The sequence below is a fragment of the Tamandua tetradactyla genome, chromosome 1 (assembly GCF_023851605.1).
Source record: "Tamandua tetradactyla isolate mTamTet1 chromosome 1, mTamTet1.pri, whole genome shotgun sequence".
NCBI classification, from domain to species: Eukaryota; Metazoa; Chordata; class Mammalia; order Pilosa; family Myrmecophagidae; genus Tamandua; species Tamandua tetradactyla.
In genome coordinates, this window is record NC_135327.1 from 93,498,805 (window position 1) to 93,525,544 (window position 26,740).

At 41.5% G+C, this 26,740-nt stretch overlaps 1 protein-coding gene and 1 long non-coding RNA gene across 6 annotated transcripts; one reads left to right on the top strand and one right to left on the bottom strand.

Annotated features, from left to right (window-relative positions):
- The first annotated feature begins 123 nt into the window (after positions 1–123).
- On the top strand, positions 124–24,003 carry LOC143650264 (uncharacterized). Of its 5 annotated transcripts, XR_013159482.1 has the most exons (7): positions 124–345; positions 2,702–2,861; positions 3,441–3,535; positions 17,133–17,223; positions 21,999–22,112; positions 22,369–22,455; positions 23,762–24,003. It is a non-coding gene; the product is annotated as an uncharacterized LOC143650264 (long non-coding RNA). The 5 variants fall into 5 exon arrangements; XR_013159483.1 differs by lacking the exon at positions 22,369–22,455 and having other exon boundaries at positions 3,444–3,535; positions 23,762–23,995; XR_013159481.1 differs by lacking the exon at positions 22,369–22,455 and having other exon boundaries at positions 23,762–23,994.
- Positions 23,551–26,644, bottom strand: PRR15 (proline rich 15). The gene is made up of 2 exons (XM_077120837.1): positions 26,353–26,644; positions 23,551–24,668 (listed from the first exon to the last, which is right to left on the bottom strand). Exon 2 carries the CDS (start codon positions 24,528–24,530, stop codon positions 24,141–24,143), a length of 390 nt encoding a protein of 129 aa, XP_076976952.1. The 5' UTR covers positions 24,531–24,668; positions 26,353–26,644; the 3' UTR covers positions 23,551–24,140.
- Positions 26,645–26,740: the final 96 nt, after the last annotated feature.

A 26,740-nucleotide genomic window follows, 5' to 3' on the forward strand; every position in this document is an offset into this window, starting at 1 on the left:
ATGCTTTCCTCACACCCTGTACTGTTCCACGCCCTCAACCAATGAGCACGCTAGATTGTACATTCTTGGCCAATGAGAGTTTGCGCTTCATGTTGCCACAGCTCTAAGCCAATGAGAGTTCTATGGGCCGTTAACAATCGTTACTTTACATAGTACATACTGTTGGCTCCTGTGGCTGATCTTTATGCTACTTCGTTTGAATCCCGGCAGAAAGTTTAACCCCCTATTGGCTAGCAAAGAGTTTACAGGTGATGTTGTACCTGGTCCAAAGAAACAAAAGAAGAGAATCATGCTGGATATTAAAATTCAAGTTTTATGAAGACTCAAGGAAGTTTAATGAAAATGGTAAAGGAGGCAAAGGATAAAGATCGACAGGCAATTAGACGTTGTGGAAAATTTTTGACATTATCAAGGGCATCACAAATACCAATCTAAACTGGGGGAATGGACCTCCTTATAAGTAAACTGGGGCTGGAATCATTCCACTGATCCAAGAAATTTAAGAAGCAAGGACAATCCTTTGCCAATGTGGAATGTAAAAACTGTATGTCTGTGAGGGCAGGGGTGTGACAGCCTGTACTACTGGCTGACTCAGCGCGAGAGCTCCCATTTCCAGGACCAAATCAACCCCCACATTAACTGGTATAGGTGTGGAGAGTCCAAAGTATTTAACTCTTTTTTTTTTAATTTTGCAATATAGCAATGTGTTCTGGACATCATTCCATGTCAGTTCATATATAATCTAACTTATCCTTTATAAGGACTCCATAATATTCCTTTGTATTAATTTACCATAATTTATCTGATTAATCCCCAATTAATGGACATCAGGATTATTCCCAATTTTCAATATTACAAATAATACTGCAATTGCCATATTGCCTCATTCTGTCTTGAGGTGACTGTAATTTTTGATTGATGATCTGCTTTTTAAATGATAAATTTGTTACTGTAATAATAGGGTTTGGCTTGTTGTAGGTAGTTAGGCCAACTCAACATTGGGTAGAGGTGAATATCTTTATCGGAATTATTTGGGGTCTGTCATTTTCCAATAGCAAGAAGTTTGAGACACATGTATTATATTTCATGTAAGAATCATCTAATCCTCTATTATTAGAGTAGATGGACACATATGTCATTGTTTCCCGTTCCATTTGTTTATACAAAACTCTCCATTGTTTTCATTGAGTTTCTTTCAAAAGGTATGTGGGAGTAGGTGAAAGCAAGTTTGAATCACTGGTGTAGGTACAAATGATATTTAAAATATTTAGCAATTGGTGAAACAGGGGCACCAATCAATTGGAGGGATTCTTGCTGAACTTAGAGTCCCCTGGCTGGGCCAGATGGTCCTGGAGAGGACCAGGGCTCCAGGGAAAGGGGACAGATGGTGACTCCAGAGCAGTTGGTCTTTTACCAACCCAAATGGAAATATTTCAATATTTTAACAGCTAATAGGGCCATACCAGTGCATACCTGCTAAGCATCAGCCTTGGATGTAAAGATACAGAACCAAAGAATCCCCAAATTGGGAGATGCTGGAAGAGCTAAAGAAATGATCTAAGTGATGCTTCTATACCATGAGCTCCTCAAAGGCGAAGACCACTGTGCCTCATGGAGTGACTGCCCACTGCAGAACCCCTGTGCGTGACTGATGAGTGGGTGGGCCAGCACTTGCTGCCATGTACCTGACAAGTTGCCATCTGACCTTTCCCTACCATCTCAAGTGATAAGAAACTTATCATCACGCAAAACTGCTGATTTTGTTTGTGGATCCCTCTCATCTTGTGTAGGAAAAAAGTAACTTAGAGTAACTTTTTTTTTTCTTTTTTTAATTACATAGGCAGGTACCGGGAATCAAACCCGGGTCTCCAGCATGGCAGGTGAGAGCTCTGCCACTGAACCACCGTTGCCCAGTTGACTTCAAGTCATTTTAATTTTCTTTTCTTTTTTTTCTGATAAATGCCTCCATACACCAAAGATGCTGCTCTCTTTCTATATGTCTATTATATATGTTTTTTTTATATGAATTCAGCCTTTTCTTGGGCAATCTTCTCCTCTGTCACTACTCCTTAGTCTCAAAATCTTCCACTCTTCGTGCTTTAGCAATAGCAGATGAAAAATCAACATCTGGGAAATGGTGATGTGGATGCAAGAGACACAGTAAAAGCAAGAAGAGAGGAGGAACAGAGAGGAAGCCTCACTAGTAGTGGACACGCCTTCCCTTGGCCTGAGCTACGATCAGCTCTCTTTTTTGTGGAGTCATTTATGTGGATCTTGATATACACATAGACCAGAGCTCTGCAGAGGGTGGAGCAGCTTGCTCTTGGGACTTGCTCTTGGAATAGTGTCGGCTTTTGGCAGCGTTGAGTGCTCAGGGCACAAGTGTGCTGAAGGGATTAAGACCTGCCACTGGTTCAAGATTATGACAAGTTTCTGCAGAGACATACAAAGAAAAAAACATGTATTTTTCAAGGCAACAGATCAGAATCTAGTGTGACCAAGGGAGGTGTCTATTTTGTCAACTTGCCTTCAGATCTTATTTGGAATGGAACTTGATATATTATTCATATTTAATACAAATAGGATTGTCATGGAACCTATCAATGCTAATTAATGATAAAATGCAAAGTACTTAATATTATATTATTTCCACTTCTCACAACAACACTGTGAGGTGGACATACTTATTCTCATTTTACAGATGAAGATTGCATGAGGAGTAGAGCCAGGCAGTAAGGCGCTCTTACGTCCGTATACACATCCCTCTTCATTTGGATTCACACCAAGCAACGGGAACACAGGTCAACATGCTCAGCTGATAAGACCAAGGATCTTGCTCAACTCTGCACAACTCTTAACAGGTAGAGGAGGGTTTAAAGTTTCAGGTTTCCTTCTCCTTTCCAAAAGAGAAAACGTAGCGTTCTCATTTCAAGCTTATTGAAGAGAACAGGTTGGTCTTTGAAGACTCCAAGAGAAAATACAGGTATAAGAATCTGCAGGAATAGGATGAATGGAAAATTTGTAGCTGCCCAACCATCCAAAAACCCAGGGGACCTAAGTATTCCGCCTGTGGTATGTAGGAGCAACATGCTCTTGTTACATTTTAGAAATGACTTTGTGGCTGCAGTTAGCCACAGCTGTCAACATTGCTGGCCCAAACTTATTTGGTTTTCAGTGAAATGCACATATGCACACAACGATGCACACATATCGCATATAGTATGTGTGTATATGTATATTCATAGTATGCATGTGTATAGATGTGTGTGTGTGTGTATTTGTGGAGTGCCTTATTCTAATTCACTGAGGCCCTGAAAACTTAATTCTATATTATTCAGTGTTAAATGATACTTAGAACAAACTATTGCTGTTATATAAAATACCATTTCTTAAGTTAGAGTTGAAAGGTCCTATAATTAATCGATCTTTTGTTTGGTTAGCAGTGTTTCTGAGCACCAGTAATCTGACGACTCCGATGTGATAGGTTGCTCCACTGCTTCTCGGAAGAGTGGGAGAATGTGGTATATAATAATTTGTGAGTATTACTGCAAAACACTTACTTGGCTTGTGATTACATTCCAAGACGTATTTTCACTCCAGAAATCTATCCATGAGTTTGTTATCTAGTTGATAAATAGACTTTTGAACTTAACATTCTGTCCAAGTCTCTCTGACCATGTGAATTTAGCCAAAACATTTAACAACCTCAAACTGACTGAGGCAGAACCTCCCAAAGACGAATCTTACCTTCCTGCCAAAACTGAACCCAGACTCTCCCAGATCCATTCCCCACCCTGCTGCCGTGTGAGGGCACAGTAAGATGTCTGTCAGTCCCATTTATCTGGCTGCAGCATTTGCCTTCCAGAAGCTTCCCAGCAGTTCTCCATATTTGTCCAGGTCCACAGTTTCTGCACAACTTGAATTAAGGAAAGAAGTGAACAAAAATAAACAGTAAAAAACAAGAGAAAGTTGTTACTTCTTATTTGATCACCTCCATAATCAAATTATCTTAGGGAAAGCACCATGGTGTGACGGAAGGAACCCTAGACTGGTAACCAAATATTATTTCCATTTATAACATGTACTAGCTATGTCAGCTAGGCAAGCAGCTCAACTAGGCCTGAATTTCCTGTAAAGGTTAAAGTGGGACCAAATAGTGCTTAGAGTCTTTTAGGTGAGAAACTCTTTATACTTCTAGCTGGAATACTCAGGATAATCTTGAAGTTTTCTAGATCATCTCGACATTAGACTTCTTGAATGCTTTAAACCCCAAAAAGCATTAAAAGATGGCAAATCATATTTGATCTGACAAATATTCCCATCCAGTCCAGTTTGGCTGAAGAAATTGGATTTTGTCAATGTCATCCTCGGAGATGACTAATTTGTTACTCCTTGTATTCAACAAATATTATGGAGCCCCTGTGATATTCTAGGCACTTGATAAACAAGACATGGTCACTGCTTTAGTTTGTTAATGCTACCAGAATACAATATACCAGAAATGGATTGGCTTTAAAAAAAGGGGATGTATTAAGTTACAAGCTTACAGTTCTGAGGCCTTAAAAATGTCCAAACTCAGGCATCCAGAGACAGAAACTTTGACTCCGAAGAAAGGCAGTGTTTGTCACATGGGAAAACACGTCACTGGGGTCTGCTGGTCCTTTGCTCCCAGATTTCATTGCTTTCAGCTGCTGGTTCTAGTGGCCTTCTCTTTGAGCTTCTGTTTCCAAACATCTTCCAGTGTCTGTGTCTATGTCAGCTCTGACTTGTCTCTTTCTTTATGAGTTCTTTTAAGGACTCTAGTAAACTAACCAAGACCCACCTTAAAAAGACAGAGTCAAATAGCCATCCCATCAGAAAGTCACACCCACAATTGGGTGTGTCACTTCTCCAGGTAAACAATCTAACCCAAGATTCCACCCTAAACAATAGGTCCCCCCTGACAGGTGTGGATTAGGATGGAAAGATCATAGCTTTTCTGGGGTTTGTAACAGTTTAAAACCAGCACAGTCATCTATCCTTGGTTTAGACTAAGATACATGGGAGCACTGAGTTTGATGACGATTTGGTGCTCAAAGTAGCCTCTATCCTATCAAATAATATTCTTTTAAAATATGCTCAACATTTTTAAAAAATGAGAATGGTCAGCACCATAGAGAAATTTTTCCTAACGTATAGAACTAATTTACATTTTACCAACTAAGTGAGGAATTGTGTATGGAGACCTGAGTTATTTGGCATCATATTTTTTTTATTTATCGCAGAGATATTTTAAAGACTAAAAACTGTCCCCCTTCCCTATGGCAGCTGGTCCTGGCCTACCCCTGAACACTTGCGGAAGCTACAGACTTTTTTTTTTTTTTTACTTTTGGTAATGAATTATTAAATTAAATCAGAAAATATTTGTGACCTCCTGTGAAGTTATAGTTTCTTTTGCTCTGAGTTCCTAAATATTAACTTTTATTGCTTTTGTAATTTGTATAAACCCTTTGACATCTTTTGTGAAATAAGTTAAAGTAGAGGGTGGTGCGATGGTGGCTCAGTGGCAGAATTGCTGCCTGCCATGCTAGAGACCTGGGTTCAATTCCTGGTACCTGCCCATGTTAAAAAAAGAAAAAGAAAAGGTAGAAATTAATTATTAGCTTAATTAATTAACATCATGACATTTCTGTACATCAGTTTAGCTAAACACATCTAATACCACTTATATTTTACCCTAATTTTGGGAGGGGGAGCAAATGCTTCCAAATATATAATCTGCTATGAAAAATATTACTTACTTCATTTTATTAAATTTTATATCATCTCCATATATAAATCAATGCTTCGCAAAGTTGGTCCTATCTTTCCATTAGTTTTCATTAGAATGTCAAACTATTTTACTTTACTTAGAAATTATTGATAAATTATAAATTTATCTTCAATTTGTGGCCTCATTATCCTTATTTTGGTGTCTTCTCCACAGCTTCTTCTCTGAGCTGTTAATGGACTACACTTATGGTAGTCCAAATCTCAAAATATTTTCTATGAATCTTTTTGTGAAAAAGCAGGGGTTTTTTGGCATTAAAAATAATTTCTGTCTGTAAGCCATCTATTCAGTCACACTTTTCTTAACTCACAGTTCATTAAATTGGGAGATTCCTATAGATAAATGACTTTGGTAAGTGATATTTCTGGAGAGTTTTGAAATTCCAAACTTAAGATTTCACAATAGAAATATTTTAATATTTGGGAGAACAAAGCTATGTATCTGAGTAGGTTTGCTTCATGGAATAAAGTAAATAAAAACAGAAATTTTCTTAATAGTCAACATATGTTTTTTGTGTGAAATAAAATAAATTAGCTTTCCATAGAAATAACCTTTCTATGACTTATTTTTATCATTGAAATCTGTGGATTGGGGAAAAAAAAAGATGATAGAGTTCACTGTGAATCTGATTTCTTTCTTTTTATCCCCCATAGAAAGAAAGTTAATTTATCTTAAGTATATTTTCAGAATTAACCTACAGAAAATAAGATTTAACTAAACAATTTAGCTGATATTTTCCCCTCAGAAAGTCAATATTTTAAATCAAGCGTCCTTTACTGCAGTCTTGTATTATCTTAAAACTCAGTCATAATTAGCTTGCCTTTTCCTACTTAGTAGAAGAGCCAGCAATTCTTACAATAAGACCTTTGCCATTTCATACTGTGTTCAAACACAAGTTGAAGAATTCGTAAAGATAAGAGCCCGATTACAAGCTGTTCATCAGAAAGAATGTATCTGTTCTTGGGTAATTAAGGTGTGTTTGAAGATAAAATCATTTGTTCGAGGAAAGAAATGTTTAAAATACATTCAGTAGTCTTTGACCTTTACTGCATTGACTCAACAGAGTCCAGGAGTAACATCCAGTAATTATTTTTGCTCCTTTTCAAGAACTTCAGAGGTTTTGAGGAAAAAAATTCATTAGAAAGTCCAAGTGTATGTGTGGATGCTAAGTATCTTTTACTTTTATTACTTGTTATTGTTAGGAAGACAGGACACCAAAGAGAAGGAACTATGCTATGCTTCAGGTTGAGCCTTGTTAGAGGTTATGTGCTCAGAAATGTTAAATGTGGGAGAAGTTATTATAATAATTTTTTTGTTGTTATCAACCAGGTTCACCATTTCATGTGAGCCATGATTTTTTTAAAAATAATAATGATGATGATGATAATTGTTAACATTTATTAGGCACCTATTATGTGCCAAGCATGTGCTAGGAACCTGAGAAACAGTAGCTCGTAGATGAGGCACAGACCCTGACCTTGTTAGTGTAAGGCCAGTGGTGATGTACAGGCAAACCACTAGCTTTCACTTAGGCTGGCAGGGCCTGTGATGGGTGCTATAGAGCCATACAGGAGGGGTGCCTAATCCATATTTATGTTGGGACAGAACAGGAAAGTGCGTGTCACAAAAGTCTCCCTGGATGAAATGATGCTTAAACAGACCTAAAAGGATGAGATAGACACAGGGAGGCCAAGAGTATTCTCAGAGAAGAGCTGAGAGCAGAGAGCACAGAAATGGGAATGGCGAGACACAAATTTGGAAGGAAAGATTGGGCTGCTTATAAAAGTCACACTGAGGAGCTTAAACATAAGATCAGGGACTCTATGAATTTGTTTATTCTAATTATTTCATATTAGTGAATTCATATAAAGTTTGTCCTTTTGTGTCTGGCTTAGTTCACTCAACATGATGTCTTCAAGGTTCATCCATGTTGTCACATGTATCAAAACTGTGTTCCTTTTCATGGCTGCATAATATTCATTTTTACTTATCCATTCATCTGTTGCTGGACACCTAGGTTGCTTCCATCTTTTGGCAATTGTGAATAATGCCACTATGAACATTTTACTCCCTGCTTTCAATTTTTTTGAATATATATCTAGAAGTGGGATTGCCGGATCATATGGCAATTATGTATCTAACTTTCTGAGGGACCACCAAACTGCACCCTGGGAGTGGAAGGCACATTGGAGGAGGAGAGCATGAGTATGTATCCCTAGAAAAGGCTCACTGGGAGCCTCTAGACCAGATGATCTCAAGGTTCTTTATACACCCTAAGATTTTTTTTTTTTTCTCATGGGCAGGTGCCGGGAATCAAACCTTGGTATCTGGCATGGCAGGCGAGAACTCTGCCTGCTGAGCCACTGTGACCCGCCCCACCCTAAGATATTTTTAAAAATCTGTCATTACAAGTCAACTTCCTTAAGTCATCAAAAGAATCATACTTTTGCTCGTTTTCTTGCTACATTTTCTTTCATTTAACCAAAAAAGATACCGAATCCTTACTCTGTGCCAGACCACACTGGAGGCACTTAAGAGACAGCAGTGAATGAGAGAAGCGTTTTCACAATCTAGTGGGGAGGGTCAGATAATAAACACACAGATCAATAAAAATATCAGTTGGTAAGCCTCACTCAGAGAACTTCGACAGGACAAAGTGATAGCGGCGGGGTGGTGACTTATAAATTGAGGGTTCAACAAAGGCTGCTCTGAGGTCAGTACCTTTAAGTTGAGATGTGAAAGACAAGAAGGAACCTGCTATGCTAAGATCAAGGAAAGAGTATTTCAGGCAGAAGGGAAAAAATGGTGCAAGAGTCCTAAGATGGCATATAAACTGTTATGATTTTTGCCTCCATGTAAGGGAAACCCCAGATCCACCTTGTTCAAACAAATAAGGAAACATGTAACATAGTGTTACCAGAAGTGTTTTCAAGGACCAGCACTGCAACCACAGCAGTAAATCCTCTTAAGCTGGTGGGCAGAAAGCAGGTCCTCGTAGCAGCTGGGGCTGCATGATTTCTTGTCCTGGTCCATACAGTGAACACAGAGAGGCTTTCCTCGGACCATGGACTAAGGTGCGTGTGCTCATTCCTGAACCAGTCATAGTTATCTGGGAAGTATGCTCCATGACTTCGCTTTAACCTGGATTTCTGAACCAGTTATTGGCAAGGGTAATTAAGTTAGATTTTAATCTGGGCCCATCCCTTTATGTGGGGACATGGTCAACTTTCAGTGTTTTTTTTCTTTTAGCCTTTCAGATATGCTGTTCCATTATATCCTGGCTTGCATCTGCTCTATGAACTGTCAGCCATCACTCTTATCACTGTTCCCCTGTATGTAATGTCCGATATCAGAATATCTCTGGATTATATAAAGAGAATGAGCCCAGAATGCATGTTCAATAAGAAAGCCACAGCAATGAAATTTACTCTTATTCCTATTCTGGGTTCATTAATACACACATAGTCTTTGGGTTTTCTGGAAATCCATCATGATTTCTGGATGACAGATATATCTTTTCTTCTCCTTCTAACTACTATTATGAATTTATTCCCCCTTGTACTTCTTTACAGCCCCCCCCCCTTTTTTTTACATGGGCAGGCACAGGGAATCGAACCCGGGTCCTCAGGCCTGTCAGGCAAGCACTCTTACCTGCTGAGCCACCGTGGCCCACCCTACAGCCCTTCTTGCATGACTTTGGAGGAGATGGCAGATAAAATTGTTAGCTTCATCTATCATTTTTAGGCAGAAGTGTTAGATATTTCAAAAAGAAGCTTATTAAAAATAAAGGAGTACATGGACTTCCATTTCCAGTTAGAATGTAGAAGGATGTAAAAATACTTTTGCTTTCAAGGTAGCCAAAAAAATCTAGAAAAAAATTAAAATGGTAATTTTCTGCAAGGCTAAGGAAGAGTGACTGACATGAGGAATCCTTGATGAACTGATTCCAGAGAAAAATGAGACCTTTACAAATGAGCAGTAGCCACAACAGCTTCCATTAGGAGAGAATATATGAAAATCATATATTTATTAAAGGGATTGTACCCAGAATATATAAAGAACTTTTAAAACTCAATAATAAAAAACAAAGCCTAAAAAATTGGGAAAAAGATTTCAACAGACACTTCACCAAAGAAGATGTACAGATGGCAAATAAACACATAAATACATTCTCAACATTATTAGTCATTAGGTAAATGCAAATTAAACCAGAATGCAATTTACATACCTTTTAACTTAGCTATTATAAAAACTGAGAACAAAAATGGACAATACCAAAAACAACAACAACAAAAACAAATGGACAATACCAAGTGCTGACAATGCTACGTGCAGCATCTGGAACTCTCATTCGTTACTGATGGGAATGCAAAATGGTACAACTGCACTGGAAAAAAGCTTGGAAGTTTCTTATAAAGTTAAATGTATAATTTGCATGAGATGCTGCAATCTCACTCGATGCATTTGCCCTAGAGAAATGGAAATTTTTGTTCACCCCAAACCTTTATGCAAATATTTATAACAGCATTGCTGAAAATTGCAAAAATCTGGACACAACCCAAGTATTCTTCTTTGCGTACTTAAGGAGAATGGACAAGCAAACAGTGGTATACAACAGTTAAATGAAATACTATTCAGCAATGAAAAGAAATGAACTACTGATAACAATAACTATAACAACATAGATGCATCAAGATTCAAAAATTTACATACTGCGCTGTTTCATTTATACAGCACTAAGGAAAAAGCAACACCATAGGGACAGAAATACTATCAGCACTTGCTAGCATCCAACAGTGAGGGGACGGTTTTATTACAAAGGTACAGCCTGGGGGAAGTTTTTGGAACTTTTTGGAGTGAGGGAATTGTTCTGTAACCCGATTGTATAAGTTATTATGAGTTTGTCAAAACTCACAGACCTGTGCACCAAAATCAGGAATTTGGCCATATGTAAATTTAGAAACAATTTTTAAAAATCGTGGAAACGATCACAAATGAAAAATAATAAATGGAATTTATTCTAAAATGCCTAAAGATCCTCTGTGAAAATGATAAAAATTTCTAAATAAGACACTGAGAAAAATTTTAAAATATGAATGGGGAATGTGCGAGCAATGATGAGGTGGACAGGCAGAGGATGGCAAGCGGGTGGCCCAAAATGTTGTAAGCCGTCAGCCAGCCACCACTGCTCCCGCGTTGCATTAGGGGCGCGTTACTACCAGTTACCACTAGAGGCAGCACAGAGATGCCTAGAACCCTTCAAACCGAGAAGATACAACAGCAAATCAAGACCTCCTCCCGGCCTTTGGAATTTTTTCGGAAGGCACACTTTGCAATTCTGGATTATTTCCTTTGTTTAATTCACTTGTGATGTGGGTGGCAGGTCTAGTGGGGCGATGTGACCGCAGAAGCATTTCAAGTGGGTGCTTGAGGCGGCTTAAGTTTAGCGTGACTGCCCGGGAGGCCGGGGTGGTAGAATGGCCTGGGGGGTGGGGGGTGGGTAGGATGGGGGGACTCTCTTTAGGGCGGCCAGGGTGGGGATGGTGGAGCTGGGGATGCTGCTCAGGTTTCCAGCCCTCTCACTGGTGCCTGCAATTCGAAACCGGAAATGTGGGATGGGACGGAAAATTTGAACAGCACAAAAATGGAGTTGCTTAGTGAGGCAGAATGACTGAGGGGCCTGGGAGATGTTGAGCAAGACAGGCTGTGTGGAGAAAGGAAAGTAAAGAAACGCACAAAATGTCTCAGCAGAGGCTGACCCATTCTTACCTAATTTTTCTCTTTCCTAAATTTTTTTTTTTAATTCTAGTACCATATATACAACCTAAAATTTTCCCCTTGTAGCCACATTCATATATATAATTAGGTGCTATTAATTACATTCACGGTGTGTTTTTAACCATCACCACCAACCATTACCAAAACTTCTTCATCACTACAAATAGAAACTGTACAATTTAATATTAAGTCCCCATTTCCTATTCCACCCCCACCCTTGGGAACCTGAATTCTATGGATTTGCTGATTCTAAATAATTCTCTCATTTTATTTTGCTTTGTCTTTTCTTCCTCTTTCCCTTCTTTTCCTTACTCCTTTCTCTCAACCCCCTTTCTTCTGCTTTTCTGTGTCTCCTTTCCTTCTTCCTCCTCTCTCCCAACTTGTCAACTGATTAACATATATTTACTGAATGTCACAGAAGGGAGACATAATCATGTATCTCATGATTAAAGTGTAAATTTAACGAGTAACATGATAGAAAAATGGGCAAAGAATGTGAAGAAACGGTTCACACAGGAAGATACAGAAATGAAATGTTCCAAAAGATGACCAAGTTCACCCATAATAAGAGACATGGAAACTAAAAGTGCTTTGAGATATATTCCATTTCTTACCGACTCCGTGGCTAAAACCCTAGAGGATAAGTCTTTCGGTGAGGCAATGAGGAAACAGTCACTTCCCCACGTTATTGGTGAAGTGTAAATCGGCCAGCCCCTACAGAGGCCTATTCAACAGTATCTATAAAAAATTGTGAGGTATATATATCCTGTGACCCAGCTTGCCCACTTCTGGGGCTTTATTTTAGTTCCATATGCTAGTCTTGTGTCTACGCTAGATTTCTCTTGGTCGTATTTTATGTTATGACCTTAGTGAACTGTGGTATTCACTATTGCTTTACTTTCTATCTTTTTAGTAAGATTTATTGTGAAATTATTCTACATAGGATTGTCTTAAAGAGAAAAATATTGGGAATAAACCAAAGATTTCACAATAGGAGGCTGGGGGATATGATTGTTGCCGAACAAAGAGGTTCCTGTGGCCTGAAGCACCCGAGAAGTCTTCAGGGAGCTCCCAGGACTCAGGATCTCCCGTCCTTGCCCTTGTCCATCACTCTTCTCACAGAGGGTTCTTAACCTCAGTTTTGATGACAGTCTTTGGCATGGCCTGGAAAAGGTTGAGAAACCCTCGCTTTGAGGTGCATAGATAAAGGATTATATCGAAGCACATGCCTTCCTCACCCAGAGGCTGGCCTGAGACAGGAACATGCAGGAAGCTAATCTTTCACAGCCCGTGCAGGGCGGGGCATGAACCAAGAGCAGTGGGGGCCTCCTGCACTTGGGATAAACTCCGGATCTGTACCCTTCAGAGGAAGCATAGGTACATGCACACACATACTTACTCTAAAATCTACCCCCATTAGAATGTGATTTACCAAGAAGGGCCTCTCTAGAAATTGCCCCATTTTAATGTTATTCTGTTTTCAGAATCTGAGTCCATCTTTCCTGGGATAATGAAGAAAGCAAAGGATTTGAATTCAGAAGACTCAGCTCTTTAGGGTTTATAAGCCATAAAACCTTGAGACATCATGTAATTTCTTTGAGATTCAGTCTCTCATCTACAAAGTGGGGATAAAAGTGATATCTTCTAGATCAGTTGGACTTTGTTGCATAACGAATCGCCCAAAATGTAGTCACATTAAGCACAAAGAATTCATTTTCCTCATGATTCTCTAGGTCCCCATTTTGGTCTGGGCTCAGTGGGTGGTTCTGGTTTCATCCAGCTCATATCTACAATCCGCTGCCAGGTTGGCTAGTGGCTGGCTGGTCTCGATGGCTTCACATAGCAGCTCGTCATTGCTTTGTGTGGTCTCTCTCCTCCAGCACGCTAGCCCTGACTTGTCTCAAGTTGGAAGTAGAGTTCCAAGAGAGAGTGGAAACTCACAAAAGCCCATTGAAGTCTAGACTGGGACTTGAGTAGTATGCACACAATTTTTGTATGGATCACATACAATTCTGGACATGAAAGCACTTTTTAAACTTAAAGCCTTATGGAAATGTTGACTGTTGGTAGTATCCTGACCTGCTTTGTAGCAGCTGTGACTATTTCTTAGCTATTAGGTAATGTGATACGGTTATGTAGAAGTACCTGGATGGCACATTTCTCCCTGGGAGTTAGTAAATGCTGGTTTCTAATGATGAAACCCTATAATCCTTATAATTAATCAGAGAGGTAGTCATGGTTTAGGTAGCAACACTGTCTTTTGATTGCTAGAAAACCTGAAAGTAAATATTGGAATGCATATCCCACTCAGTGAGTGCAGGAAGAGGAAGTTTGGTGGCTGCATGAATAGTAGAAAAGAAGGATGCAAATCATGTTGGTTTAGTGATCATGGTCATCCACATGCATTACTTCCCTGAGATCCCAAGGGAAGAAGTAGGCTCTTGAATTAATGGGGGTACCACTGGGCAGGTAGATCTCTTCGCATTGAAAGAGCTGCCTGTGAATCTGAAAGTCTATGTCTGCCTTTCTTCTCCGTAGGCTGCCAACCAAAGGAAAAGCACATTATCACCTCCCCGATTATCTTCTGTTCTTGCAGAGACCTGCAAGCAGAATCCCCACTGACAGTTGTGATAAGGAGTGGTCATTCTGTACCAATAGATGGACTGGCCAGTTTGTGCTTCAGTTCCAACCGAGAATAAATTAAAAATTATACAGCATGGCACATTTTGACATCTGCCCATTGGTGGGGATAAACGTGGCACTCTGGTTTTAGGGTGGGGGCATAATGGTCCCCAGGCAGTGAATTGTATTAGATTTGTGCCTTGAGGCACTGAGGAGGTTGGGAGGAGAGGAATGAGTCTTGCTGAAAAGAAAATCCTGATTTGGGCATGAATGTTGGGCTTCCAGGGAGATCCCCTCTCCCATTTCTTGGTACCTAATAGTCAAATTGAATAATTAAAGCAATGACTGATGTCAATAAACATTTGTTGAATGAATGAATAAATAAGTAACTCAGTCAGGATTTAAATTTGTGAAGTGTGTGTGCAGCTCTAAAAACATCTGTGCCTTCCTCATGTTTTTGTCCCAAGGTGTTGCTGGGGGATGGGGATGGGGAGTGGGGCTTATATGTAATTTGTACCGAATAAATAATTGTTGATTTGCATTTAAGTTATACAGCCCAGAAATTAAATATGAAATTACAAAAATGAAACTGTTAGGTCTCCCCAAAATTAAATGGATATAATTCTATCTTCCATTCCTGGAAAGCCCTCGCTCTGTTTCCCTATAGATTGGAAAAAACTGCCTTCTCTCCAAAGACTCCTTGGGGCTTCTAGTCTTGGTTATGCCAGGGTCAGCATTAGTAACAGGCACCATTTTCTGACTGGAGGAGGTGTGGGATGCCAAACACTCCTGCAGAACTCTTATGCCTGTGGGGATCCTCCTCAAGCTACATTTTCTGTGTAGCTGCCTATTCCCCTGCCTCAACTTCTCCGTGTAATTCCTGACTGGCTATAGGAGAATTGGCCTCCGTGCAAAAGAAACTTAGTGGGTGTTCTAGGGTGAAGATGTGAGCAGCTGACTTCAGTCAAAACACATGCTTCTGCAAACTCAGTCTGAGACAGACTTTCTGGGACAGATAGTGCTCCCAAGCTCCTGGCTTTGAAACAATCCAATGAGCTGCCAATGAGCTACCTAAAGCCTGCCTCAACTTTTCACTGTTGTTGCCTCTGCAAAAGTTGTCCTAACGTCAGCCTCACACCCTTATTAATACAGAAGTGGACAGCATAAGCCATGTGGACTGGGGGGATGAAGCTGTTCCCTTGTCTTTCTCCTGTCCCTAAGGATCAGAAATGAAGAGAGAATGGTCATTCCCAGGCCTCTAGAGATTTTATTGGTGCCAAAGTGATGTCCTCATAAATTCCCTGAGCCAGGCTTAGGCATTCCTGAAACTCACCATTGCATTTCTCCACCAAGATAGTGGCTTCTCCATTTCCCTTTTTCACCCCCTCCTCCCATGCCCCCAGCCTCTTTGAGGGATCTGGAAACATTTTAAATGCAGTCACGAAATAATCCCAGGCTCAGGGTAAATTCTTGAACATAAAGATGAAGGACAGAGTCCCTCTCTCCTTTCTTGTCATTCCCTGCGCGTGGGAAACTTTCTTCTTCCCCCTCTCTTAGGCCCTCCCTCATGCCCACTTATCCTTGGGTGTTTGAAGCAAGAGCATAAAAAAAAGCAAACTTCTTGGGATCCTCAGGAAGTGGGGGCCTTCAATTTCAGTTTTTAAAGGAAACCACTGATTAATTCCTTCAGGCTGACCTCAAGCCATTACTCCATAATAAGAATTAAAAACAGCTAATGTTACTGAGTGCTTACTCTGAGCTGTACAGTTTATCCCTCTGAGAGATAAGTTTTGTGTGCACTTAGTTCACACAAAAACACCATGGACTGGTATCATCATCTCCATTTACCAACAAGGAAAGCTAAGTCAGAGAGGGAAGGTAATTTCACTGAAGTTCCATTGAAGTATGGTTGCTCAAGCAGCAGAAGTATCTTCAAAATCAATGAAGTCTGAAAAAAAAGGCAATCTAAAAGGTTCACCAAGCTTTTGGACTCTTAGAAAACTTGATCTTCTGATGGTTTCCAGGCAGGAGGCAGAATATATTCCAAGACCTGGAGGCAGAAGGGAAAATGATGTGCTCCATGAACTGAAACAACTCAGATTTGTCTGGAACAGATGGGGTTGGAGGCACATCAGGGAGAAGCCTGCAGAAACGGGTAGAGATGGATCAGCCAAGGCCCTCAAGGCACTTTTCATGATTTCAGACTTTATCTTGAAGGCATTGCCTCCCCGGAAGATTTTAAATGGGGAGCAGATTACATTGGGGATAAGAGTAAACACACAGAGAGAAAACAGCGAGTGATTGGGCTTGTCCAGGCAAGAGGAAATAGTGGTTTAGATTATATTTGTGGAAGAGAAGATGGAGAGAAGTGGGCAGATTTGAAATTTATTAAAAATATAGAACGAAGCTGATGGATTTGATGAGACCTGGGAGGGGTGAGAAAGAAAGAGGAGCCAAGAATTATGCCCTTTTTTTCTGGCTTAAGCAATTGGCTGCCCCAAACCCTTTCTTCTCTTCCATTCTTCATGCAGCTGTAATATTCTGATTTAAGGAATATGGGTTAATGATAGCAAGCAGGTGCCAAATTGTGAAAAGATATTAAAAAGCCCTTATCATAGAGTTTTCAAACAAACACACACACACTCTCATGCATATCATATATGCATAGAAAACTTACAGGATGAAAATATGCTCAAAAGTGCTTACTGAGGGTGATGGAGTTATGAGAAAATTTTATTTGGTATTTTCCAAAGGGTTGGTGATGAATTTGTATGAGGAGCATGATAAGAAAAACAAGTCAGCAGTTAAAAGAATATCACAACTTTGAAGACTGCAGTAGTAGAGCCGTAGTTGAATGCTAAGAACAACTTTTCCTTCTAGACAGGGAAGCTGAATTATATCTGTGATTTTTCTCATCTCTAAGGTGCAACAATTCTAAAAACTATGACTGTTCCAGATTACAGCCAACTATTAGAATGAATTGACCTGAGCTCCTTTGGATATGTAAAATATAGGTAAGGACTTGAATTTCTGAACTGCTTTTAGGATCTTCTCTAAAGTCATTTATGGGGCCTGAGGCAAACTGCATTTTACCTTCCCACTTCCTCCACACAAAACATTACCTTTAGTAGAAGTGAATTTTGATGGTAATAATAGCTAATATTTAAAGGTTTACCATGTATAGAGGGCAGTTTTGTGTACTTTCCATGCAATCTTCTTAACAAACCAACAAATCGGGTGCAATCATTTTTAAAGATGTGGAAATTAAAGCATAGCGAGGTTGCATAAGCCGCACAGGGTCACACAGATAGCAAATGGCAAAGCCAGGATTTAAATCTAATCATTCTAACTTCAGAGCCTTCTCTCTTAACTGCTATGCTATTACGCTTCTCCTGAAAGAAATGTGATTTAACTCCTCATTTGCTCAGTAAACATTTACTGAGTACCATATGCTAGGCACTGTCCTGGTTACAGGAGAACCAGCAGGGAAGTTCCTGCCTTTTCAGAGTTTCTTATCAGGTGGGGGAAAGAGGGACGGTACTGTCCCTAGAATAAGTCAGGAATCCTCGCCACAGACTGCAGAAGCACAGACAAGGGATACCTAACTCCCTCTTGGGGCTCTCTCTGGAGCAACTGTTTGTTAAAATATAAAGGAAAAGGAGTTATGAATTTTTGTAGTAAATACAAAGGAGAAATTTCAAGTTAGCTGGCAGACCTGGTATTGGCAGATCTGATCCCAGCCAGGAAAAATATCGAGCAAGGTCAGGGGGCACCATTTGAACGTGATCCTATTCTGGAATTTGTAGCATGTATTATTAGGGTCTGGGCTTTTTAATTATTATTATTTTCATTGTGGTAACACACATACATCACGATTTTTCGCATTTTACCCACTTCCATGTGCACAATTCAGTGATATCAATTACACTCACAGGGCTGTGTCATCATCACCACCATCCACTTCCAAACTTTTCCATCACCCCAGATGGAAACTTTGTATCTCATAAGTAATAACTCCCACTTCTTCTCTGCTCCACCCCCCGACACCTGGTAACACCTAATCTACTTTCCGTCTCTGTGAATTTACTTATTTTAGATATTTCGTATAAGTGAAGTCGTATAATATTTGTCCTTTTTGTGTCTGGCTTATTCCACTCAACATGATGTCTCCAAGATCCATCCATTCTGTGGTACATATCAGGACTTCACTCCTTATTATGGCTGAGTAATATTCCATAGAGTAGATATATCACATTTTATTTATCTCCTCACCTATTGATGGGGAACTGAATTGCATTCACTGTTTGGATATTGTGAATAACACTGGTGTGAACATTGGTGTACAGACATAGGTTCAAGTCCCTGTTTTCAATTGTTTGGGGTATATATCTCGTCTGTTTTTAAAAAAATATAATTTTGTAGACATTTACAAAGACATTAAAATAATTGAATTTTGGAAGTGAGTGTCTGAATTTATTTTAAAGGTGAAAAAAGGAAAGTGCATAGAAGGCAAGTGGTTTGCCTGAGCCTACAAAATTAGTGGTCAGAAAATGAGTCCAGAACCTGGTCTTATCTGTCAGCCTGTCCTTTGGTCCTTTCCTGAATCCCTTCAGCTTCAAGGCATGGTTCCTTCTATTCATGAACCCGAGAGTGCTGAATAAGGCTGTGTAGGTTGTTTTCTATACAAGGGACCTGCAATGGATGGGACAGAGGAGGCTGGGAAGTCTACTAAGAGGAACGGGCCCCTTTTCCTATCTTTCACAAAGGCAATTTCACAAGCAATTGCCCTCTTTGAACTGATATAGTCCATTCTGTAGAAACGCAAACTCCCACTCCCAAACTGTATTAAGATAGTGATGTTTCCTACGCTATTTTGCACTCATGAGGTTCAAACCACTTAGTATCAGTGTTGTGGTATCTGACTGGCATACAGTAGACAACACCAGAGGGTGAGTTTCTAGCAAGTTCCACAGCTTCTCTGCTGATCAGTGAGCCGTGGCCATGCCCTCTTCAGTAAGGCCTGGTTCTTAGCCCTGGGCACTTTAACTCAGCCCCTGTGGGCGTGGCTGCTCTGCATGTGCTGCTCCTACATTCTTTTGGGTTCATTTTACTTCCTACTAGTTAATCCCTTGTTAATCCAGTTCCCCATATAAGCAATGGTTCTTTATATTAAATGTTTCTGTTCAAATTACCATGTGGTTTCTCCCTCCCAATTGGACTCTGACTGATACACAACCCTCAGAAATTTTGCTATAAATCAGACAAGTCTGCTTAAGCCAGGGGAGGAAAGATTGAGGTCTTACCGAGAGCTACATTTTAGCTGTACCTGCTAAATAGGGGGTCTGCGGCCCTACTCATCTGAATACCCTTGTAGATTAGTGAGGATTTCATGAAAGTACACGGAGAATCTGAATTTCCCTGAGCTCCCTGACTAAAGAGACAAGTTATTTTAGTTTTCTAGGTTGCTCAGAGCAAATAATATGAAATTTGTTGTATTAAACAATGGGAATTTATTCACGCACAGTTTTGAGGCTGGGAAAATATCCAGATTAAGGCAGTGCTTTCTTCCTGAAGACTGGCTGCCAGTGAGCCTTGGCTCCTCTGCCACATGGCAAGGTACCTGATGGCGCCTGCTGGTCTCTCCCTTCTCTGCTGGGTTTTGTTGGTTTCAGCTTCTTGCTTCTGTGGTTTTCTCTCTTTTTGTCTGAATTTCATTCTTTTATAAAGTCTCCAGTAATAGGATTAAGACCCATCCTGAGTGAGGTGGACCATGTAACTGAAGTAGTGTCACCAAAGGGTACTACTTACAGTGGGTTTATGCCCACAGGAATGGATTAAATTTAAGAACATGTTGATCTGGGGTACATATACCTTCAAACCACCACACATGTAGCCACATATATAGAATATTTTCAGTGGTGGTGGACAACATAGCCTAATATGGCACTCATAGATGTGTCCCAACAGAGTGATCAGCTCTGTTTGGGGGTAGGAGACCCAAGACAATTCATGGGAAAAGACTCTTGAGTCCTACGGATTGATGAACAGCAGTAGTGTAGCAAAGTCAACAGGCATGGAAAGCATAGCCACTTTCACGAACCATAAACCATAAGGAATAGCTGGACATTGGATGGTAGGCATTGTGAAGTTGGAACTCATTTTCAGGTGATGGGGAGCTCTTACAGGGATTTAAACTGAGTATGGAGAAGTGCTAAGAAATGATCATCAAAACCTTCTAGACCAAAAGGGGGAAGAACGAAACGAGACAAAATAAAGTGTCAATGACTGAGAGATTCCAAACGGAGTCTAGAGGTTATCCTGGAGGTTATTCTTACGCATAATATGGATACCACCTTTTTAGTTAAGGTGTAATGGAGAGGCTGGTGGGAACTGCCTGAAAATGTAGAGCTGTGTTCCGGTAGCCATGTTTCTTGATGATGATTGGACAATGATATAGCTTTCACAGTGTGACTGTGTGATTGTGAAAACCTTGTGTCTGATGCTCCTTTTATCTACCTTATTGACAGACAAATAAAACATATGGATTAAAAATAAGTAAATAATAGGGGGAACAAATGTTAAAACAGATTTAGTAGATTGAAATACTAGTGACCAATGAGAGGGAGGGGTAAGGGGTATGGTATGTATGAATTTTTTTCTGTTTTCTTTTTATTTCTTTTTCTGAATTGATGCAAATGTTCTAAGAAATGAGTGTGATGATGAATACACAACTATGTGATGATATTGTGAATCACTGATTATATGTGTAGAATGGAATGATCATATGGTAAGAATATTCGTGTTTATATATTTAATAAATAAAATTTTAAAAAGCCTCATCTCCAGCTCCTAGAGGCACTTTCTGTTCATGTTTATTATTTCTTTATTTCAAAGCTCCAGAACTTTCTTCTGTGCATCTTAGGAAAAGAACTATTTCTGACAAACTTTCACCAAGGCTACTGTTCTTTAGGCTTATGGTAAAGATCTAAGGATTCAGCAAGGCCAGAGTTGCTAAGTTTTCATGATATGTTTCAAAACAGTACAAGTATTTCCAAGTATTCTAGTTTCCTAAGTGCATGAGCAAGACAGTCCCTGCTCTTGAAATACAAGTCAGAATGGGATGAACGATGAAGTGTGAGCACGGAGGCATGATCAGGTGACTGGCAACGAGGCGCTATTTAACCACTGACTTGGCTGAAAATCACTGAGGCCAAAGCTACTCTGTTTGTGTGTATAATTATTGTGCTTATTGAAGTATTTAGTGAGTACACCAGGAGGGTGTACCATACATAGTATTAAACTTCTCTCTAGTGTTTTCCAAATTTGTGAGTGCAATTTCATTTGTAAGGGGTTTACAGAAAACGAAAGTCTCTACCCTAATTAACTCCAGATTTAATTCAACATTTGCCTTTTAATTACCATAATTGATCTTGAGGTTTAAAATTTTTAAAAATCCGTATACAGGTAATGGGAATATAATTAATCATTGGTGAAGTACATAAAGCCCAGCAAGATACTTTATCAAGTTATCTTTGCCCACTTATCTTTTCTTACTCGTGGATATTTTTGTTCCACCAAATTGTTTGGTGTCCGATTTCAGCATGTTTGGATTAAATCAGTGCTTTAGAAACTATATAATTACAAACCACCACAGCAGACTGTTAATTGCATTCACTGTCAAAATTGTCCCTGGTGTGGTTTTATACTCTTTCAGAACAGTGGAGTAAAGGTGTCACGTTAGTAAATTCCACTACTATATTCCACTATTGATTATCTGCTGTAATTATAGATTTGAATCAGATCCAAAACTAGATGTGGAACGTGGGAAAATGCCAATGGATTGTGAATTTGAATAGATTTCTAAGGAAAAAAGTTCTTCAAAACAAGGGAATTGCAGACAAGAGTAAGTATAAGATTTTAAAATTATGCAATTGCAGGCTTAATTTTATACATGGGTGCAGTCCAATCTTTGGTATTCCAGGAAGAAAATATTTTTGGATAGTTAACCACTCTAATGTTTATTACTGTCTGCATAAGGAATTAAAATATTTTATGAAGGTATTTCAAAGCCTTGTTTGGCAACCACTGCTCTATAAACTCTCATTGTCCTGCCAGCCCACAATCCATCCCTTCACCATGAACATTTTCTTGCCTCAAAGTTCTCAACCGTCTTCTTCATCTGAGTGCAGAGATGGCAGACCCATTTAAAATGAATGTAAAGTCTTCCTCATCCTGGAAACACCCTGGTAAGATGCTTATTATGCACTTCCTGCTTCTGATACACAACCGAAAGGTCTTTTCATGAACAAAAAAGGACACCCATAAAACTTTCCCTTTTTATAATCCCTTTTCCCTTTTCATAATCCCCATGTAAGCACTTTTCTTTGGCACAAGCTTTTTGGTGTGTGGAACTCATGTATGGTAAACTCTTACATTCTGCTGCTACCCAAGCTAGGTCCTTGATTCACTAATTTAAATCCAGGTCAGCCATTCTAGGCTTCCGTGTGAAATTTCTCTAGACAATCTACATGTTTTACTATTTTACAAATAACTAATTTGAGAGAAACAAAAAACTGCCTCTCTCCCTATAGCAAATTCAGAACCTCCAATCAACTTCTTGGTTGTAATCATCTAAAAAAAAAAAGTGTTCACTTTTATCAACATAATTTCCCATCTATGCATTTCTGGGTGTTTATAAATGGACTGAATTTTGGTGGAAAAAGAGCCCAGTGCCTCTCAAGGACAACAATAACTCTCTTGTCATTTGCTGAAAGCAAGTGGTATTAGTTTACTCTTTTTCTTGAAGTTCATAGTAAAGGCAAACAGGTAGATTTTTGTTAAGAATCTTTAGGTTGGTAGATCTAAAGGCTTTGAAACTGGATAAATACCTACTTCAGCCTAAAGAAATAAGCTTTTCAAGCCAAAGTTTGGGGGGAAAGACGGCTTTTCACAAACCAATAGAGTTTAGTCCTGCTGTGTGAGTAAGTATTTCTGAGCAATTGTTAGTCACTAAGGAGATACCCTGAAAAGAATGTGTTTCTAGCACTGTGACTTATCTACTCTATGAAAATTCACTGGAGTAAATGGGAGAATTTAGGGATAATGAATTGGTACCTTATCCTCCCTGCCTCCAATTTGGATAGTAAATAGTGAAATTGGGCTAACTGGTTCCAGACTGCGTGTTTCAGGTTTCTGGAAACATCCTCTTCCTAGAAGCTTTCCAAGAGTAGATGTTATGTTTTGTGGCTAATGATTAACTCTGTCACCTCGGACTTTGCATGCCTGCTTTTAAGTATGATGGGTTTCAGTCTTGCAATGGAAAAAATACAAAAGTCACCTTAAGTCTTTTAGTGCAATATTTTTAATAGCCCACGCTAAAATGGGTGGTACAGTTTAGTAGTTCAACATAAAAGCAATGCTGTCTCAAATATTTCTACTTAAAAATGCTTCCATCTCTCCCCTAACCCTTCACTTAAGTCTAAGTCTACAGAAGTACTTCTAAAGTGCATTTTTCAGGCATTAAAAACAGCATTCTGATTTGCTTTCCAACAGTGAGTCCAGAATCAGAGCATGCCTTCCTCATCTGAGTGAATGTGCAATTCAAGTTCAGCTACAGGCTCTTAGAGAAGTACCCGTCACACTCCCAGAGGCCACAGAACAGCTCTTGGAAAAAAAAAATAATTATACCAACTTCCTCTGTGATGGGTATCTTCTCTTACCACAAATAAATATTTAATGCATCCTTGACTCATGAAATATTGAGAACTCAATTGATACTTCAATTTTCAGAAAAATTAAATAGTGGACGCTTTGGATGAACATTCTGAATTTGGTGGGATCAAACAACAAGTTCGGGGTGGGTGAGATTTCTCAGGCTTAGAACTGGAGGTGGGGTAGCAGTGGCGGGAGGAGAAAGTCCTGGAGCGCGGGGCTACTGCCTTTCCTCGCGGAGGTCACCAGGAATGCTGGCCTCCTCCGGGGATTTGTCCCCCTCAGGGAGTAGAGTGGCACGCACCTTCCTCTTCTCCTTGAAACGGCCGGAGCGCGAGATCTTCAAATTACGGCGGCTGTTGCCCGATTTCTCTCCGCATAACTTGTCTGGCTTAGGGGGCTCGCCCGAGCTCCCAAGGAGACTGGGGTGCTGGGTCTCCCGGGAAATGCTAGTCCAATCAGGGCTGGGCGGCGTGGCGGGCGTGGGCTCAGCCGGGGCAGGCTCGGCTGGAGGCTGCGCCCCCACGGGGGCTTCCTTGCTCTTCTTCCTGCTGTTGGTTAGTGATTTCCACCAGGAGCCCGAGCTGCCCGGGCCACCGCTGTCCGCCATGGTCTGCCTGCTGGAGGCGCCCTGGACGCCGTGGGTGAGGAAGGGCCTCGGCGGCAACGGCCCCTCTTTCCTCGTGGTTCTCTCCACCCTTTCCACGCGGGTGAGGGTGGGTGGGGGGAGCCGAGGCAGCGCCCTGTGCTGGGGGAAAAAAACAAAACCTGGTTACTGGGTTTGTCGAAATCACGTGCGGCCCAATTCCATTTCCTCTCCTGCGCTCCCGGCGCACTAGGGCGACTGGAGTCCAGGCGCAGGGAGCCGGGAGACGCACAGTCCCCGGAGGGCGCAGGCGGAGGAGTGGCCTCTAAGAGGGCACCCCCAGCCGGTGCCAAGGCTGCGCCCTGGAACTCCAGATCTCAACCTTTGCCTTGCCTCGAGGGGAAGTGCGGAGGTCAGCGCTCCAGAAGCAGTTGGAGGAGGTTATCAGTCATCTTAGATTAACTAGACCCCGAGAGGAAAAACGGCATGTCTTGTCCTCTCTGCCTGGCTGTACAATAGACGCCCAAAGGTGACCCATTGGACCCATACGGCCTCTCCTCGGATTGGCACCTGGGAACAGGGCGCTCCGACCTAAGCGTGTCCCAACTATATACAGGCAATCAATGAATAATAGATCACTGTCAAACATCCCTGAGATTTACCCCCAGAGGTTCATTACTGCATAGATTTCTGTCCCAGGATCTTTCCAAATGCAATACTTGGGGCAAATCAAAGGGACCATAGGGTTCACGGTGGTGTTTTGTTTTGAAACTCTGCTTTTAACGTAACTTCTGCCCCACGACTTTCAGAGAAGCATGTCTAGACTTGAATTTCCTGGAAAAGTGCCATCCTGCTCGTCTGTGGTCAGAGACCAACCTTGTGTCTCTACCAAACCACTCCCCGCCGACGGTTGCGATGCGGTTAAGTGGCAAAAGGACCCTTCACTTCGTTCTGTATTAAGATATGCACACAGTCTGTTTGTACCAAGCAAACGTCTTCTGCTTACAAGTTAAAAACTTTTAAACTTCCTCCGGAGGAGAAAAGGGCTCAACCAGGACCCTCAAACCACACGGATTTTAACTTGCTTCTTCCCCTACGTTTTAAAAATCCCTCCGAAAAGCGGAAGGACTGCTTATTAGCACTTAAGATACTAATATCGTTAAATGAGGCTTCTCCGTCCACGTTCTGTGCACTTTTTGCGCCCTAACATCACCAAGGCGCTTCACAGAGCTCCTTCCTATCCCACGCTCCCGGGATTTACGAGCTCGCCGGAGAGCTAAACTTCAGCGGCATTTGTTGTCTGAGGTTTTCCTCCCGGAACCACCAGGGAGAGGAAGTCCGAGCGCCTACCCGAGGCGGAACAGCGGCCTCGGCTGTACCGCGAAACCTCGGCCGGGGCACCTCCCCAGGACGCCTCGAGGGCATACTAGGGCTGCCTCCTGAAAACCACGGAGGAAGAAACAGCCAGAAGTTCTTTTGGCGCAGAAGGCACCCACGCCCCCAGGCTCAGTATGCAACTGCGTTTGCAAGTGTCCTGCTGCCTCCCACTTTGCAGCTCCGAAAAACATCTCCCAAGCTATTTACTGATTGGGGGGGGGGGGGGTGTCCGGATGCAGCTTTCTGTCTCTTCCCCACACTGAGCAGCGTGTGCGCGCGCGACGTTTTGTACGAATTGCGCAAAGTAAAGATCGTCTTCATTATCAAAATTACAGGTGCACAGTCCTGGAGCACCTTTCTTCTCACGCACCGGAGGCCGAGGACCGGGAGGCCCCCAGCAGCACCCTAGGTTGACACCCCGGCGCCAGGCTCTGTCACGGAGGACGCAGAACCACCCCCCGTCGCTCACCTGCTCGGGGTTCCCGGGACCCTGCGGCCCCGCGCGGTGCTCGCGACCGAGAACAGAGAGGGGGCGCGCTCCCGGCTCGGGGATAGACAGGAGCTGCGTCTCCCGGCACAGGCTGGGGAGGTCGGGCTTCTGGAAGGTGTGCCAGACGGCGGGTACTCCGAGGCGAGGAGGGAGCCGTGTGCGCCCCGCACAAACCGAGGGCTGCTGCTGTCTCTCCCCCGGCGCCGCCAACTTCCCGCGGAGCAGCTCGGCTCCGGCCGGAGGGCGGCGCGGTTCCGGAGCGCCTGGCCGGCTCCCCCAGGTGAAAGCCCACGCAGGCGCTAGCGCTTAGCAGCCCCTCGTTCTCGGGCGCGTCCCTCTTCCCTGCTTAGCGCTCGCGGGGGCCGCC

Coding starts and splice junctions, on each gene's coding strand:
- PRR15 (XM_077120837.1), bottom strand. CDS start 24,530: ATGGCGGACAGCGGTGGCCCGGGCAGCTCGGGCTCCTGGTGGAAATCA.